This window comes from Boleophthalmus pectinirostris, unplaced genomic scaffold (assembly GCF_026225935.1).
Source record: "Boleophthalmus pectinirostris isolate CB_2022bp ecotype Guang Dong unplaced genomic scaffold, ASM2622593v1 HiC_scaffold_1, whole genome shotgun sequence".
Taxonomy (NCBI): Eukaryota; Metazoa; Chordata; class Actinopteri; order Gobiiformes; family Gobiidae; genus Boleophthalmus; species Boleophthalmus pectinirostris.
The window spans coordinates 32,583,895-32,601,759 of NW_026570970.1; the positions used below are offsets into that span (position 1 = coordinate 32,583,895).

Genomic DNA, 17,865 nt, shown 5'->3' on the forward strand with positions numbered 1-17,865 from the left:
TATATATATATATATATATATATATTGGAAGAAATGTAGTCATATTCTATGTTAATGTATAAAAAGTGAGGTTTCCTATTGTAAAAGTAAAGCTAGCAACAAATACTATAGAAAAACAAATTATTTTATTCTGAAATGTACATAAATGGATGTGTGCATCTTTATTTTGGAAGGGTCTGAAAAAATTGCGTTTACAAATGTTTTTAAACTTTCACAAACTCACAGCTGTTATGCACGACCACGATCTATTAATTCAATAAAGCAAAGAGAGGCTGTTAAAGAACTTTTATTTCTCTATTTTTCATCTTTTTCGGTCAAACAGGAAGTTTTATTTTGACAGCACTCATGTGTGACAGATAGGGGCGGTGTGTGCTGTCAGCTGACAGCCTCACTGCGCTCTGATCCCGGCCACAACACACCGCCTCTCCCCGTGCTCTCAGCCCGCCTCCGGAGCTCCTGTCTGCGGTCTGACACTGGCCGTTAACCGCTGCTGCTGCGGGAGGGTTATGTTCTCCTCGAGCCCCCTGGAGGACTCGACACCGGCGGAGCATTAACCCATGGCGGCAGAGACCCAAGGCGAACCCAGGGATCGGAAGCCATCTTTGCAGGGCTCCATCGAGGCTTTTCAAGATGTGGTCAGCTCAGCGGTCATCATCCCGAAAGAGGACGGGGTTATCAGCGTGTCCGATGACAGGTACACGGCCCAAGCACTGCATAGCCAGCATATTTTTAGCATTTTTCACCAGCTTCTCGTGTTTTCCTGGTCTTTTTTTACGACACAACCTCGCCATTCTTGCACAAACACGCATTCTTGTTAAATATTAGCTTTTTTTGCACAGCGCTTAAGTCTTTTAGCCCAAATAGCATGGCTGAGTGTGTGGCAATATGTGTTTAACTAGTAGGTAATAACTTGCTTATAATTTAGCTCATGTATAATGGTTGACACTTACAGCCCCAGTTTAGAGCAGGTTTTTGAGGTAAATCGCTCTTGTTAGTATAAGTATTGTTGCATTCTGGATACCACTGTATGTCAAAAATATTAAGTTAAGAAGTGTTACATACAGTTTACACGTTATTGGAATTATTTGTTATACTATCAAAATATCCACCTAGTACTTGTTTTAGAGTAGAAATTTGTTGTTATTTTGTTCTTACTGTTAGTTTAGATTGCAGATTTTTCCATGCTGGCAACCACTTATCAGAAATATGAAGAATTATCATAGGAATTATTATAGGCCATGGAAATATCCACTTTGTAATTAAAGTTTTAAAGTAGAAATGTTTGTTGATTTTGCTCCTGAGTGATTTTTTTAAATATCATGTGTCAATAGCATGTGTAATTTCTAAGAATATTTAACACTAAGCTAAGTTTCATGGTTTCTTGTCAGCTGATCATGAGGCAGTAAAGTTTGTTTTGAAAATAGCCCACGGCAAGATTAGTGTAGCAAGCCTGAGTGCACTGGTCATTCATGCTCAACACCACTCAAAAATAAAATGTTGACTTTAAAATGCATTGTCATTATTCTCAATTTAATGATTTTATATTGATCCAAAGCAAATATTACCTTAGTGAATGGAAATGGTAACATATTTCTTAATTATATTTTTCTATTTCATATTTTTAGTTCATTTATTTTTGTTTACTATAATATAAAACAAGCTTGTATTTCCATTAAAATACCCTAGGGTCATTCATTTTTAGTTAACTTCTCCTTTTTTGAGTGGCGTTACTAGAAATCAAGCTAACTATTTGTTTTGTTCTTAAATAATCTTCTTCAATATAGTCTTCTTCAATTTAGTGGAATAGCCTGTAATTTAAGCAGGCATTAATTATCATAAAAAAATAAAATTCTCAATAGTTTGGTATGGAATGTTCTCAATTGTTTTATGTGTCACAGCAAATGGTACTAACTACATGGCATCACATGCAAAGTTGTGAATGTACAATGATGTGTCTCTACTGTAGCACCTATTTATTTGCATATCCTGTACACTCTGTATTCCAGTATTTATTTAGATCTATATGATTTGCCTGTAAATGTCTCGGGTCAGTCTAAGTATTGTATTACGATAAATGAACTATTAAACTAATAGTGTGTCAAATTTCAAACTCAAAATTTTGATACTAAGGAATAGACTTGATTCTCGATAGCAAGAATATATTAAAAACAGTCTTTATTTAGACAATAGAATGTGATTTTCAACATTTAATAAAAGTACTTTCTTTCATATTACCATTATATATAATCTCTCAGTGGTCCAGGTAGGTTCCATAGTGGTCCATGGGTGTATACTAGTCTATGTGCTCTTATACTTGTTTTGATACAGCTCAAGATCATTCTAAAACTATTCAGGAAAGGTTAATTTCTGTGCTGTGAATGGGATTTTCTTAGTGTAGCTATTTTAGTATGGATTAGTATCTGATTTTTATATCTTTTTCTTTCACAGAGATAATATACTGACTTTTGTAATGTTGCGTACCTTTCAAACAATAACTTAATTAAACAAGTGATATTTTCTTGTAGCCAAAAGCAGGCTATTTTTTAACCATAACACACAAACATTACCCAGAAAGCATAAGGTAACTTTGGCCAATATGCTTAATACATACTGGGTCATATAACTCCACCTTGAGGGCAAAGGGTGAACTGACACCATAATTGTAGGATTTATTTTTCCTTAGATTTTGAAAGTCCATATGAAGTTATTTAAACATATATTTTTATTTAGGACTATTCGAGTTTGGTTGAAGAGAGACAGTGGTCAGTACTGGCCCAGCGTCTACCACACAATGCCCTGTAAGTACTAATTTTTCCTTTAATTATTATCCAAATGTACTGAATAATCTCTCAATATACTCCTTTATTTTATTTTATCATAATCTGTTTGTGATTTGTTTATTTTTATAATGACAGTATGTTTTAAACAACCGCGTGTTAATTGTTAAGTAGTAGTAACAGGCAAGTGGTTAATTACATATTTGACGTACAATTAAAGCAACACTGTGTACTTTTCTGAAGGTGACACATCTGAATGATTCCATGGAAATAGAACCTCAAAACCATGCTGTAATGTATTATATTATAGAGAAATGAAAAACTTTTCCGTGGAGACAAGCAGGAGGTCAAAGATTTGTGTAAATGCAAGTGAGTCTGGGTCTTTTTCTGAAAAGTTTACAGCCAATCCTCTGTCAGTAAAAGCAGGTGGTTTGGTGCAGAGCTCAGACTTTGGAGGAAGAACTGTGAATATTTTTGGTATTAAACTGCATTTATTACAACTAATTTATAAGTTGTTTATGAAATGATTATTGAAACCCTTTGTTATTTTTTAAACATATCACCCAGGCCTAATATTTAATATAAGATAAACATTGGTGTTATTGAAAATGTATTAAGGCTAAATGGGCTACTTGCAGATCACACATTTATAATTACCCTTACTGTAAATGTCTGATACAGCATTCCCTGTTTGAGAATAAGACTGCTCTGTTACTGCCTCTAGAGAAGTTCCTCTTTTATTTTTGCAACTGAAGGAAATTTACAGCTGCCGTCAGCACAAAGTGTACATCACACAGAGCTAATTCACTCTCATAGACTCAAGTGGATAATAGCTGAAGTATAGTTAACTAGCTTTTAGTTTATATGTTTATTTATCCGGGACAATGCACATAACAACACTGATGTACACAAAAGCGGTAATATATTTGTGCTGGGTTAAAGCTAAATTTCCACCTGCAGCATTCCCTGGACAGGTTGGTGTCATAAATGCTGTTCATGCCAATAAAATACAATGTAAATAGAGAACAAGCATAATATATTAATACAGTCACTCATCCAGTCAAACAATAGTGACCACCTGCTCTGGCTCTGTAAGTCAATTTTCCATTAATTTTTCACATAGACTTTTTTAAAAATTCAAATATTAAGACTATATGGTGATTGGCAGGACATTTAAAATGAAAGATTCTGTAAAATGTTTTAATAACGTAGCAGTTTATAAAGTTTCAGAAACAGGTTTTAAATTAAATGATAGGTCTTGTGGTTATTAGTTACCACAGAGCTGATTAGCCCTGAGCAAGCTTGCCAACTTTTAATAATCATGGGAAAAATTAATGGGAAATTTAGTTTTGGAACTGGGGGGTGGGCGGTCACTGTTGAACTCCATAGGGGAATCACTGACAGTTGTTTCCTAGTTAATGATTTGCAGTTTGATAGTATATTAGGCTGCTACATCAGGACCGTAGATATTGAACGTTCAATATCTTTGCATTAGGACTGCATTGTTTATAAGATCACATATAAGAACAGTCTAACACTTATTAATACATTTCCTTTTTCCCAGCCTCGTGCACGTGTATGTCCTTTAACCCAGAGACCAGGAGGTTGTCTATTGGAATGGACACTGGAAGCATCTGTGTAAGGATCACATTCTCTCATTCATAAAACATGCAGCTGTGTTAAGCATTATGGAATAGAGGCTACATTAACTAAAGCAGTAACAGTTCTATTACGCTTATCTTTGGCACTCAGCCGCTAATGGTCCCTTAAGGAGCTGTGACAAAATTTTTAATGAAATGCCTATTTTACGGCTCTATACAGCTCGTGTCTGCAAACCAAATGAACCACAGCTTATTTCTGTATTTTTGTTTCTAAACATTACTTTTTATATTGGATATTTTAATTGGGTAATGAAAGGCAGAAATGTTATGTTCATTATACACCACCAGTCAAAAGTTTGGACACACCATCTCCTTCAGTGTTTTCTTTTTCTTTAATTTTACTTTTATTTCTACTACTTCTACAGTATAATCACACAGAAGACATCAAATCTATGAAGCAAGATGTATGGAATTATGTAGCAAACAAAATAGCCTCAAAATAGCCACACTTGGTAAATGGTCACATTTTTCTATAGTGCTTTTCCACCTTCAAGGCACTCAAAGCGCTTAAAATATTTAGCAGTTATTTGACTTTTTTCTTTGCAATATAAATCCATATATGTCTTCTGCATGTATCTAAACTGTAGAAAGTAGTAAAAATAAATGTAACTTTTGACTGGAATTTCAACTTTTTTTGCTTCTGCTGTATCCACAATTGTGCTTTAAAATGTTTTATTATTTGTATTTATATCAATTACAATATATTTACTTGATAATTAAACAGACATTTAAGCTGAGAGTCTACTGATTTTTAGATGACAATACAATTTTAAGCTTGACATTTACACAGAGTGAGTTGATACTTTGAATACAATTCAGTACACCCACACATTCCAATATTCTCATAAACTGTCACAAGCATCAGACCTGTTACGATGACACATTTTGAAACACGATATAGGGCTATAGAGAAATATTGACATAAGCAATACCACTGAAACTACTTTAAGCCACTGACACAAAGCAGGATAATAATTCCATTAAACCAGTTTAAAAATATACCGGATTATTTAAAGACCTGAGCTGCAACAAATAAATGTAAAGGAAACAATAGCTACAGAAAATGTTTATTCCCTGTATAGCTCAAATCTTACCTTATTACACAGAATTGGCTCAAATTTCCCCACTATTGCAAAGAAAATGTACTTCAGATAAATACTGAGCCCCAAAATATATTGTTCCAGCTTTTATATACTGAACAGTATGTTGATATAGTAATTATTGTGACAGGCCGAATAAGCATGGAGATGGTGACAGTTATTCTGAAGATTCATCAAAGCTGCAGAGACCCATATAACTTTTATTTTTGTGACTGAAGTGAAACATTTTGGTTGAATTCCTTTTCTGTTTCCTGTTTTTGTTCTAGGAGTTCATCCTGTCAGAGGATTACAATAAGATGACTCCAACCAACACCTACCAGGGTGAGACCGGAAATCTGTCTGTCCAAGTCTGCTACTGTCTCACTATTTAGACACTATTTAGGGTCACATTTAAGAAAAATATGTAAAACCTTCTCCATTTGGCTGGATTACAAGTTTGTTCAACATTAAATGAATAGGTCTTTTAATGGAGATCAATTCATTTTTAATAGTTAATGATCAGCTTGGATCTTTTAAAGAGCCCATATTAAGCTCTCAAACAGAAAACACTGTTCCACCTTGCAATGTCATGTGGTAATACAGGAAGTGTATTACCACATAACTATTTACTTTAACTACAATAATTTTGATAATTTCAGCTATGTAATTGCTGATCTGTACTGAACCAAAGGTGAAAGGTAGCTGTTAACTTGAAAACTACCACTCTGACATCACAAGATGGAACAGAGCATTTTGAGTTTTGAAGACAGCCCAGTGATAAAGCAGTGTGAGTGAATAAAACAAAACACAACTCCAGGTACGTTTTTGATGAGGTAACAACATTATAACATGGCTTAAAGCTCACAAGAGTCATTTTTGTGTAATATAGGACCTTTTAATGGAGAGGTCTACAGCCAATGCTCTGTCAGTAAAAGCATGTGGTTTGTAGCAAAGTTCAGTATTCCACACTTAATAATAATAATGCAGTATTATATAGCGCCTTTCTGGACAGTCAAAGAGGCTTTACAGAGTATTATTCATTCACTCCACACTTGGTGGTGGTAAGCTACTATTGTAGCCACAACTGTCCTGGGGCAGACTGACGGAAGGGAGGCTGCCGATCTGCACCATTGGCCCCATTACTCATGCACACTTTCATACTAGGCAATGTGGGTGAAATGCCTTGCCTAAGGATACAAAGACAGTTTTTGCTACCGTGGCACCTGATTTTCCCAGTGGTCTCCCATCCAAGTACAAACCAGGCCTGGCATTTCTTAGCTTCTGAGATCTGACGGGATCAGGTTTTGACAAGCTGGTATGGTCACAAATATACATTGTAAATCCAGTAGTATTTGCAAAGCTTGCCAGCCCTACTAGGGAGCACAGTGTTTTGCAATCTTTAGCTTATTTGTGGTTCCATAATAACCTCTGCCAACTCAGTAGGGCTGAAAGACTTAGAAAGAATATTGATTATATTGATTGTGACATTTCTGACAAGTTCAAAGTTTTAAAAGTTCACATTTAAATGCATCCGGAAGAATTGACAAAAGACTGATATATTACTGATATATTTCAGAACTTATTTGCACAGATGTAAACTAATTGAACAGGATATTTTAATACAAGCTTCCCAATTTGCTATTTTAATTTGATTGCATTTAATCTTGCAGCACTAAAATTCAAATCTATATATATATTTGTTTTAAAATCTGACCTTTGGGTCAAAAGCCCTGTCTGTAACAGCCTCTTTAGAATTAACTACGGCCAGTACATTTGAATTTTCGGGCTGGACTAACGGCTGCCAATAAGCCAGATGTATTACGCGGCAAGCACCGCCACTGGTGGTTTACGAGTACGTGAGGAGCCCCTCTCAGCCCCGCTGAAAAGGGAAACGATGTGATCCAAGCACAAATGTCTGCTCTGTTTCAAAGTCCAGAGCGCACCAGTCCATGCCGTGTTGGATTGTTGTGGCTGTCAGTCAGCTGTCAATCATCGCTCCAGAGCTCGCCTCTCACCCGGCTCCACCCAACCTGCCGGGCACCGCCCATTCTGGACGATTTTTAAGATTTTGATTAGGGGCGGAGTAAAGCTTCTGGAGGGTATATAATGTCTCTTTAAAATTTTGTCTGATAATACTTCATCTTCTTCTTCCCTCTTTCTCTTCTCTGCAGCTCACCAGGGTAAAGTGTCTGTGGTCCTGTTTGTGTTGGAGATGGAGTGGCTGCTCAGTACAGGGCAGGACAAAAGCTTCACGTGGCACTGCTCCGAGAGCGGGCAGCAGCTGGGCACACACCGCACCTCCTCCTGGGTCTCCGGACTCCAGTATCCTTTAAAATTTGTCTTTAAAAGATGAAAAACAGTACCAGCTCATTTTAATACATGTATATATTTTTATCTTCTAGATGGGGGATAATAAATGTAATAATTAAGGTTAAGGTAGATTCATGTTATTGTCCTATTGGAAAGTCATCCTCTGTATTTGACTCATCCTTCAGTGTCTCTGGGTTAAACCTGTCAGGAGCAGTGGGACCTAGTTCCAGATCTTGAGCTAGTCTTGGTTAGGATTACCTTAGCTGAAGGATTTGACCTATGGTGCATATTTTGGGAGTGCACAGAGGAAACCAACCCAGACACTTCTAGTATGTTCCTTTATAAAGTTGACTTCTCCTCCTTCTTATAGTATTATATTTCACTCTTGTAGTTTAGTTGCTTAATGGTCCCAGGTTTGATATGGAGACTCGTCATGCATTTGTGGGGGATCAGTCTGGACAGGTGACCATCCTGAAGCTGGAGCAGGACTCATGCAGCCTGGTCACCACCTTCAAGGGACACACTGGTAAAAAGGCTATGCAATTAATCATTGTCTACCGATTATAAAATTAAGACTGAATGCCATTTATACAGGAAAATGTATACATACATAGTGCAGTAAATATACAGCAACTTACCTGGTGGAGGGCCTGTCACCTGCTAGTCTCCATGGAGATGTTATTTGGCATGCATGGAATGTTCCACAGTATGAGAATGTGTAATTCCTCATTCACCAGGGGTGGTCCAATGTAGAGTATTGTTCCACAGTATGGCATTAAACTTTTTATCTCCATTGAAATGCCACCAGGCCAAATTCCTAGTGACATTTTTCTTAGTCAGAAGTTATTTTTATTCAGTTAAAAGATCTGTAATTGTATAAATGCAAGATGGAAGTTAAGTGCCATACTGTGGAACATTCCAGGCAAAAGTTACATAACCTCATAACCTATGATATGTAGTGGTAGTTTTCATTGTAACAGCTACATTTTACCTTTAGTTCAGCAATTTCTGGGCTAAAAGTGATCCAAATGATTCTAGTGATTAGGTATGGAGTTTAAAAACACAGTGAAGCGCCTCCTGTATTGTCACATGACAGCATAATGTGGTACAGTGTTTTCTGTTTGAGAGAAGCTTAAGTAGGCAAGGTTTGTGTGTGTGTGTGAATGAAACAAAACACAATTCCATGTATGCTTTTTGTTGAGGACACATTATAACATAGATCAGAATTATGGTGTAATGGCATCTTTATGGTGTATTTGTGTTTTTCGCCCCCTGCAGGTAACGTGACAGCGCTGTGCTGGGACCCTGTTCAGAGGGTGCTGTTTTCAGGGAGCTCAGATCACTCCATCATCATGTGGGACATCGGGGGCAGGAAGGGCACTGCCATTGAACTGCAGGGGCACAGGTGACAAACACATTTACACATGTAAAGGGAAAGCACCATTTTGGAAATATTTTACTGATTTTACTGTATTATGATTAGGATTCTAGCATTCACAGTCCATGCTGCAAGATTGATTACATTGTATTTTGCCATGAAATATGTAAAAGGTACATGCAACCTGATATAGTTTTTTTTTTACTAAACCCAAAAGCTCACTTCAACACTTTTCATTTGAATTATATTAACTTTAGCTGCCCCATCTGTATAAAATATTATTGGGCTATAGAATGTCGTGATGCAGGTAACTGATGAGCAGCCAAAGGCATATTTTTGACTAAAATGTCCAAAAGAATGCCACTAATTCTATAAACTAAATAGACTTGGTTGAACTTCATATCATCCATAGCCTTTAGGATATTTTTCTAACAATAAAATGGTTTAATAAATAGTGATGGGCCTTAAAAATCCTGATGGGAGCACCTCTAATACATTCTCTGTCTTTTCCTCAGTGAGAAGATCGAGGGCTTGTGTTATGCTTCTCACACTCGACAACTCATCTCCTGCAGCTCAGACGGATCCATCGTTGTCTGGAACATGGACGTCACACGACAAGAGGTCAGGAGCCTGTGTGTTTTGTCAAGAGTATTTACATTTACAAATGAATGATTGTATTATAAGTTATATTCATATGTTCCGTGTGTTGCAGACTCCTGAGTGGTTGGACAGTGACTCATGTCAGAAATGTGAGCAGCCGTTTTTCTGGAACTTCAAACAGATGTGGGACAGTAAGAAGATCGGCCTCAGACAGGTAAGTGTGAGAGTGTAAAGAAGCGGCAAGGGATACTGACAAAAATTAATATTTTCAATTGTGATCTATTTGAGGAAAAATACTTTTACGGTCATGTCACTGAGCCATCCTTCACTAGACTCATTCTAATAATTTCTGGCTAAAATGTAACCTGGCTCACACCAGTTTGATATGTTTAGCACTATGAAGTGAGTTCTACATATTTATCACTCTGGAACGGCTCTTGCTGTGAACAGGGAAATGCTGAACGTCATGACGAATGTTTGAATGTGATTGGTCAAAGCGCCACAACAGTAGAAGAAGTCAAAAATCAAACTTTGGTTAAATGAATTTGAGAGAAAAGCACAGACTTTCGCTCCACAAATGCACAAAGGGCTTACCTCTGCACATTTTTCACAAACAAAATGTTCTGTATTTTTGCTAAAATTGGCTGAAGTATTTTACTTTGGTGTTGCTGTGTTTGTTTTGGTTCATCTGAGTACTTCATTTTGGATCCGCCCAAACCACAATACTGTGCTGTAATTGGTCTGAACCACTTATTAACTGTGCCAGTCACAACAGTGTGAGCCAGGTCAGATGGATTCTTGTAGATTTAGTAACTCACAAAATTTGCGAGAATTCATCTTACTGTACAAGGTTAGCTAACCTGTCCTTTGTCCTTCCTCATGTGTTCTCCCTCCCCTGCTCTCAGCACCACTGTAGAAAGTGCGGTCAGGCGGTGTGTGGAAAGTGCTCTTCGAAGCGCTCGGCGATTCCTCTGATGGGTTTTGAGTTTGAGGTGCGAGTTTGCGACAGCTGCTATGGCTCCATCACAGAAGAGGAGTGAGTCACTGTCTCTGTTCTTTGTAACACTATGTGCATAAGGCTGTTGTCTGTTTGTCACACTAGGCTACCTACGCTAACTGCAGCTGTCTCTACTGCATAGGCTGCATTCAAATGACATCACAACAGTCAATATAGTAGTTATAGTTTAAAGTTATGGACAGAAGGGAACTATATGGTGGAATTTTCTTTAACTGTCAAAATCCATTTTCACATGTTTCATATACTGAAAATGAGAAAAAAAAAACATGTTCCATGTTATGATTGCAGTTCTTCCTTTAAACCAGTAACAGAACAGAATATACACTATCAATCAAAAGTTTTAGAACACCCTAATTTTTTCAGTTATTTATTGCAATTCAAGTCGTGCAAGTCCAATGAAGAGCTTGAAAGGGTACAAAGGTAGGTATTGAACAGGCAGAGGTTAAAAAAGATAACAAAACATAAGTCCAAGCTCTGCCAAAACAAAAATAACAAGATGGTGAGCTTGAAAAAATGGAGTGTCCAGCACAGTCTCCAGACTTAAACCCCACTGAGCTGGTTTGGGATGAACTAGACAGAAGAGTGAAGCAACCTACAAGTGCCACACATTTATGGAAACATCTGCAACAGACTTAGGAAGAACTTTCTGAAGAATATTTGATTTCTGTTGTAAAAAGAACGAGCCACAAGTGTGTTCAGCTGTTATATCTGCCAAAAGTGGACACTTGGATGAATCAAAAGTTTAGAATACATTTTGGTAAACAGTAAACGGTAAAAAACTGGAAAATGTGTGGTGCTCTTAAACTTTTGACTGCTAGAGTATTACAAAACCATATGAGGTAATATAAACATTTGGACATGAAAAGTTTGGGAAATGGACAACTAGACTACGCCAGTATTTGTTAAACTCAAACAAATAAATATTTTCTTTTTCAGCCGGGCGCCCACAGCCACCTTCCATGACAGCAAGCACAACATTGTTTACATGCACTATGAGCCCACCACAGGCTGCCTGCTCACCTCTGGTACAGATAAAGTCATCAAGGTACGGAAGAAATATGGTTTGTGCTAAAATAGAGAGACACAGTAGCATATGTTCAGTATGAGGCTGCGCAAAATATCACAAAAATATTGGTATGTGATTTTATATTTATATGTATATGGTAATTTAAATCTAAAATAAGGTATATTCTATCAAATTCCTACAGTAGAATTGGTTTGGTCATGGTTTAGCTTCTGTTAAGTTTATTTTTTGTGCCAAAAGCTATATTATAATTGATACTTTGCAGCTGATATCATCAACATTCCCTGGGGATGTGAAGCTAACTGAAAGCACTGCTCTGTTAGAAGATCCGTTATTCAAGTTAGACTTAATCCGAGTTTTATTTTAACACAATGTGACCTGAAAGTGCTGACTTGGCTGGAACTACAACAGGTAAAATTATTTGTGCACTGAAACAAGTCTCTCACACATAAAATTACTGTTTATTACTTTCTTTCTTACCTAATCAAATACCTAAGCAGGACCATGATTGTTCATATTGATTACAGGCTCCTGAAAAATGCGTTGTTTAAACCCACTTTGTAGTTTTCAGACATATACAATTTTTGGCTGTTTTTGCTAATGTGTGCATTGTGTCACCATGGTAACTGTTGAACATTCTGCCTGTAGAGATACATGTAGAACAACTCCAGCGTGATATCACTGCAAAGTATCGTATCAAGACTGCAATAATGTTGTTTTCGCTAAACAAAACATGGTTATCGGTTACCACTTATTTTTCTCATATTATGCAATGCTAGTTCAGTATTACATTTAGTAGTATGCTACTATTAATCAGTGGTGGTTGAAGTACAAAATTTTGTTACTTAAGTACTGTACAGATACAAAGGCAAAAAGGTACTCAAGTAAAAATAAAAGTATCACATGAAAAAATCTCTCAAGTAAAACTATGAAAGTACCTGTTTAAAAATGTACAAATGCACAATGTCCATGTAAAAAAAAAAAGTATTTTGCAGAGATTTTTAGAACTATTAAAGGATGAAATGTAGTGATATTGAAAAATAATTGAGCAGACTTTAAGTGATTCAATTGTTTTCTTAATGTTTCTAGCCACTTTTGTGTATTTGGTTTGCTCAAAATTGGGACCGAAACTCATAATAAATGTGCTGAAAAAAAAAAAGAAGTCTCAGCAATTTCAGCAGGTCTCACACCATAAAGAAAAGTACTTTTTACTTTTCAGTCCAGATCTAAAATGTAGTGGAGCAGAATGTACAGATACACGTTCTCAAATGTAGTGGAGTAAAAGTAAAAAGTATTGTACTATTATTTGTAGTTTGTTACCTTCCACCACTGCTATTAGTACTAGTGCTTACTATTATAAGAGCTGGGGAGAAAGGTATGTGGACTTGGCTTGTAATTCACTCTAGAAAAATGGTTGTATATAGCTAACTATCCATGTTACATATTTATAGGAGGCGCATTAACATTTCAAAGAAGACAGAAAATACAAAACTAATCCAAGAATTCCATGCATTTCGGAAAGTGTTTGTAGAGGTCTAAACTATAGGGTTAATAGTTTTAGACAGAATAAGACTATTGAAGATCTCTTTTGTACTGGACAACTTTGAACATTTTTATCTTGTTCCGCAGCTGTGGGACATGACGGCTGTGGTGTCCTGAAGTCTTTCAGAATGTGACAGTGGACAACAGGAAGTATTCTCTGTTTTGTCGAGCAGCTGGAAAATGTTTAACAGGAATTTTGTGGTGCACGTTTACATCAAGAGTTACTGCAAGACGGACACAGAGTTAAGCCTATTCTGTATAAGGCTGTGAGGGTAGTGTTCTATTGTAGCAGTAATACTTAAAGGTCCTGTACCAGATTTTTTTCCCCATGTATTTGAGAAAAATGGTCTTGCCCCAGACAGTACAGACATGTTATGTAAGCAGGTCTTTTGATCAAAATAAGTCTGCTGCATCTGCATCTAATTACAAAGCGTTTTATTTTCAGTGAATCAGGAAGTACAGTTAGCATGGTAGTTGTTTTTAGCTTTTCTGTCACAGCAAACTCCGCACTGGCTTCTGAAAGTTGTGTGAAGTGCTTATAAACTCATCAAAGTGAATAATTAGGATGCTCTGAATGCGTCTGGTAAGTGAAGAATAACTTTGGACCATTGCAAACGGTTTGAAATTAACTAGTTCTGTTTTTCACTTTTTTTTAAGACTGTAAAAATCAGGTACAACCTTTAAATTAATCAATTAATTATTATTGATAGTTTTTCATTCAGCATTAACAGTGTTTTAGTTTGGTCCATTTCAATGCAGACATCATGTACAGCCTACAGGGGGAACCGGGGAGTAAGTGTCAACAATTCATTAGCAAGCAGAACTGTAAAAATAACATACTTTCTGATGTCTTTTTGATTTACAAGCTATTAATGTGAATTTGAATGAGATTTCAATGTATTCTTATACTGGTATTGCTCAAAAATTACGCTGTGCTCTGTATAATTGTAAATCTTAACTTTTGCAAGGCATGAATCATGAAGTTACACTGTAACTTTTATGGAGATGATATTTCTTTGCCTGAAATGTTGCGCAGTCTGGTATTAAACTTAGCTATCTTGCATTTATTCAGTTACAGGTGTTTTTATTTCTCAAAAAATGGCTTGAAAAGTAGGCATTCTTACTGGGAGTGGGTTTGCTTTTCCACAAATCTGATCTATAAATTGTTCTGGTTGTGCCACTTGCTTGTCTCAATGGAAATGTTTAATGCCATACTGTGGAACATTCCAGGCCAAGCAAAGCCAAAGTGCACCTTTAAGAATACTTTATCTATAGCTGTGGGCATTACTGAATCATGATTTGCACCAACTTATGCAGTGTATTCAGATCATGTGTGATTTCTGTTTTTTATTTCTTTTTCTCTTAAAGCTGTGTAAAAATGTAAACTATTGTCTTTTTTCTGTTTACGGTAAATCTGAAGAGCTAAATCAAGTGCAATCATACAGAGTATGATCACAAACCCATTAGTGTTGTACTCAGTTGGAGTTTTTGTATCATGCTACATATTACTAATGCTGTCACAACTGTATTACTGAGTATCACAACATCAACATGTTAGAATGTTGTTCCATGATCAAAAACAGACCTGGAGTTGTGTTTTGTTTCATTCACACATGTTTGTAACCCTTTATTATTAGTCTGTCTACATCAAAGCTCAAAATGCTCTGTTCCACTTGGTGATGTCATGAAGCAGTAGTTTTCAAGTTAACAGCTCAGTTTTACCTTTACTTTAGTAGAGATTAGCAATTCAATGGCTGAAATTATCTAAATGATTCTAGTGAAGATGTTTGGAGTTTAAAAACACAGTGGAGCACTTCCTGTATTACCACATGACATCACAAGGTGGAACCAAGTGTGAATGAAACAAAACACAACTCCAAAACTCCAAGTATGTTTTTGATGAGGGAACAACATTATAACAGATCATGAAACAACAAGATTTGTCATTTAATAGAGATGAGGAAAGTAATTTAATAATAATTTGTGGATTTGTCATACAAAATATCTAAACCAAATGAATAGGGAAAACTGATTACTGCAAATCTTCAATCAGCATATGGATTTATAACATTCTTTATTTTTTACAAACTTTCCTCTGATTTGAGGGCACTATGTAACTTTCCTGGTGAAGTGTTATATTGCTCAAAATTCCATGTAGTTTTACTGTTCCCTTTTGTCATTTGCTTGTCTCCATGGAGATAGCAAAGGCACAGCACTAACTTCTCTATTGGTGGTTTCAGATGTGATGATGTCGTATGCCCCGATGGGGGGCAGCAGCCAAGTTTTTCCTATTGTTTTTTCAATTGTACTTTGCCAAGAAATATCCAAAAGGTAAATGTACAAATGTGGAACCTGATTTCTATTAGTGACTAGACCAAAGAGTTCACTGAATTACAACAAAAATCTGCATTTCAACCATATTCATTTTACCTGCCCTCATCGGTATTAAATATTACTTGCTTATAGAATGTTATGATATCAACTGCAACCCAGCAATTGAGACAGACAAGCAGGTAGTGGACCTTCCTCCAGAAAAGTTACCTAGTACAAAAAAGATCTCAGATACAACACTAGCAACTATCACTTGAAAATTGGCATGAGGCATTAAAACTCACGAGCTAAGTGTATGGTAAATGTTAAGTCTTTCTGTTTTACTTTTACTTGAATCTGTGCTTTTTCTTTGTTTTGAAATAATTTATTGTATTTTATTTTGTAATCATCTTCAGTGCTAATTGCTTTTAAAACAACAATATGAATATCATGCAACAATATAAAGCAAATGGTTAAATGTTAAAGTGCATATGACAAGTTAAGACTACGCCACCACAAAACATAGTTAAAGTCTTTAGATTTACGATTTCACTAAAGACCTTGTCTAGTTTTTTCAATTTTATTTTAATTTTACTTCCTGTTTGGACACAGGCAGCAGATGTGACGAGTTTACATCATTATTTATGTATTAACATTATTGTTATTTTAATAGAGCCATGGTTTACATGTTGTCTATGGCCGCGTCTCATTTCTCTTTCCTCGCTTCCTTCTCCTTGATTCCTCGTCTCGATCCTCCAGTTTTCTAGCCTGATTCATCAGCTGGTTTTACTTTGTTTCACGTTGTACAAACAGTCTGACCTCGCAGTGTTAGAATTCGTTCGCTTGACTGTAGGCGGGTACTTTTTATCATTTAACCAGTCGCTGCTGTTTGGTCATGACGTATGTAATGCACCGCTAACTGGGCTAACTGGTATATTAAGCTTTTCCCAAATCCCGTAGGAAGAAGGGCAATAACGTCTTTCCCCTTGATAAAATTCACCAAACATTCTCTTTGTTACAACTTTAAATCCTCGATCTCGGGAATCGTTGACAACACAGAATGTTTGGCTCTTCGCTGATTGGCTGGTGCCCAGACTTGCTCTTCCAGGGTTTTTGTAAACCGTTTGTTGTATTTTGATTCCTGACCTAGTCGCTGGAGAGAAATGAAATTGATTGGAGGCACTAGGTGACCAGTTTTCAGCTGTCAATCAAATGTGTCATATTAAGTGGTGTCCCAAAGAAAACCACGGAAGGAAGGAGTAAATCTGAGGGAGACTTCATGAGAAGACATCGGATAAAAGAATCAAACTTTATAGTGAGGAGTTCAGATTCTCTTTCCTCGCTTTGTCTCCGCTGTGGGTGGGACTTCCTCACTCATTTCCTGCAGAATCAATGAGAGGAATGAAAGAGAAGGAAGCAAGGAAAGAGAAATGAGACATGGCCTATGTGGACATGCATCTAAGCCATCCTGTGTTTCTGTGATACTTTTTTAAGTGTCAGTGCAGTATGAATCTGGCAATTACGCGCCGCATCTGGAACGTTCATACTTTGGACACTGTTGTTGCATCCAAACACGTTAAAAAAAAAGATATATCTGTAAAACTATGAAAACCACAGGTACAGGTACTATAGCAGCAAACTAAGTCAGAATTAGAACAAGAAGAAGACGTGTCATATATGCACTTTAACAATACATTTCAAGCTACTGTCACAATATCACATATGATGAAAGCACTGGTGAAAATGAAGAAATGTCGCTGCTATAAGTGAAATCATAGGCTTTCTTGATCATTTTGTTTACTTAAATTTAAAATAATTGTGTTTGTGAATTGATTCCAGATTTTATCTTGTGCACATGTACTTTCTTGTGGCATTTCATATTTGTGCAAATGTCATAATTTGAAGATATAAAGATTTATAAATAAGCATATGGTGTTGATTTTCTGTCCACGAGTTGAAAAGAATTTTGAATATTAATCTTAACTTGTTTTGGTTTAGTAGGTTCTCTCATGTATTTTTTAAGGCAGAAAATAGACTAAAATAAATTAAACTGTATAACATTTCCAAAAAACAAAAAACAAACAAACAAACAAACAAAAAAAAACGTGTCCTTTCTGGGTGGGCTTGCATTTCCATAAACCTGACTCTTATTTGGTGGGCCTCTAT

At 36.3% G+C, this 17,865-nt stretch overlaps 1 protein-coding gene across 1 annotated transcript; it reads left to right on the plus strand.

The window, feature by feature from the left end:
• The first annotated feature begins 400 nt into the window (after nt 1–400).
• wdfy2 (WD repeat and FYVE domain containing 2) lies at nt 401–17,624 on the plus strand. The gene is made up of 12 exons (XM_020926998.2): nt 401–694; nt 2,731–2,798; nt 4,342–4,415; nt 5,805–5,859; nt 7,689–7,839; nt 8,241–8,353; nt 9,106–9,232; nt 9,721–9,826; nt 9,918–10,019; nt 10,711–10,841; nt 11,760–11,868; nt 13,477–17,624. Exons 1-12 carry the CDS (start codon nt 558–560, stop codon nt 13,504–13,506), a joined length of 1,203 nt encoding a protein of 400 aa, XP_020782657.1. The 5' UTR covers nt 401–557; the 3' UTR covers nt 13,507–17,624.
• Nucleotides 17,625–17,865: the final 241 nt, after the last annotated feature.

What these genes read in the sequence shown, in the direction of transcription:
- wdfy2 (XM_020926998.2), top strand. Translation starts at nt 558, where the DNA reads ATGGCGGCAGAGACCCAAGGCGAACCCAGGGATCGGAAGCCATCTTTG. An exon ending in CGTCTACCACACAATGCCCT is followed by an intron (nt 2,799 to 4,341) that starts GTAAGTACTAAT and finishes CCTTTTTCCCAG; the next exon opens with CCTCGTGCACGTGTATGTCC. An exon ending in GGCTCCATCACAGAAGAGGA is followed by an intron (nt 10,842 to 11,759) that starts GTGAGTCACTGT and finishes TTTCTTTTTCAG; the next exon opens with CCGGGCGCCCACAGCCACCT.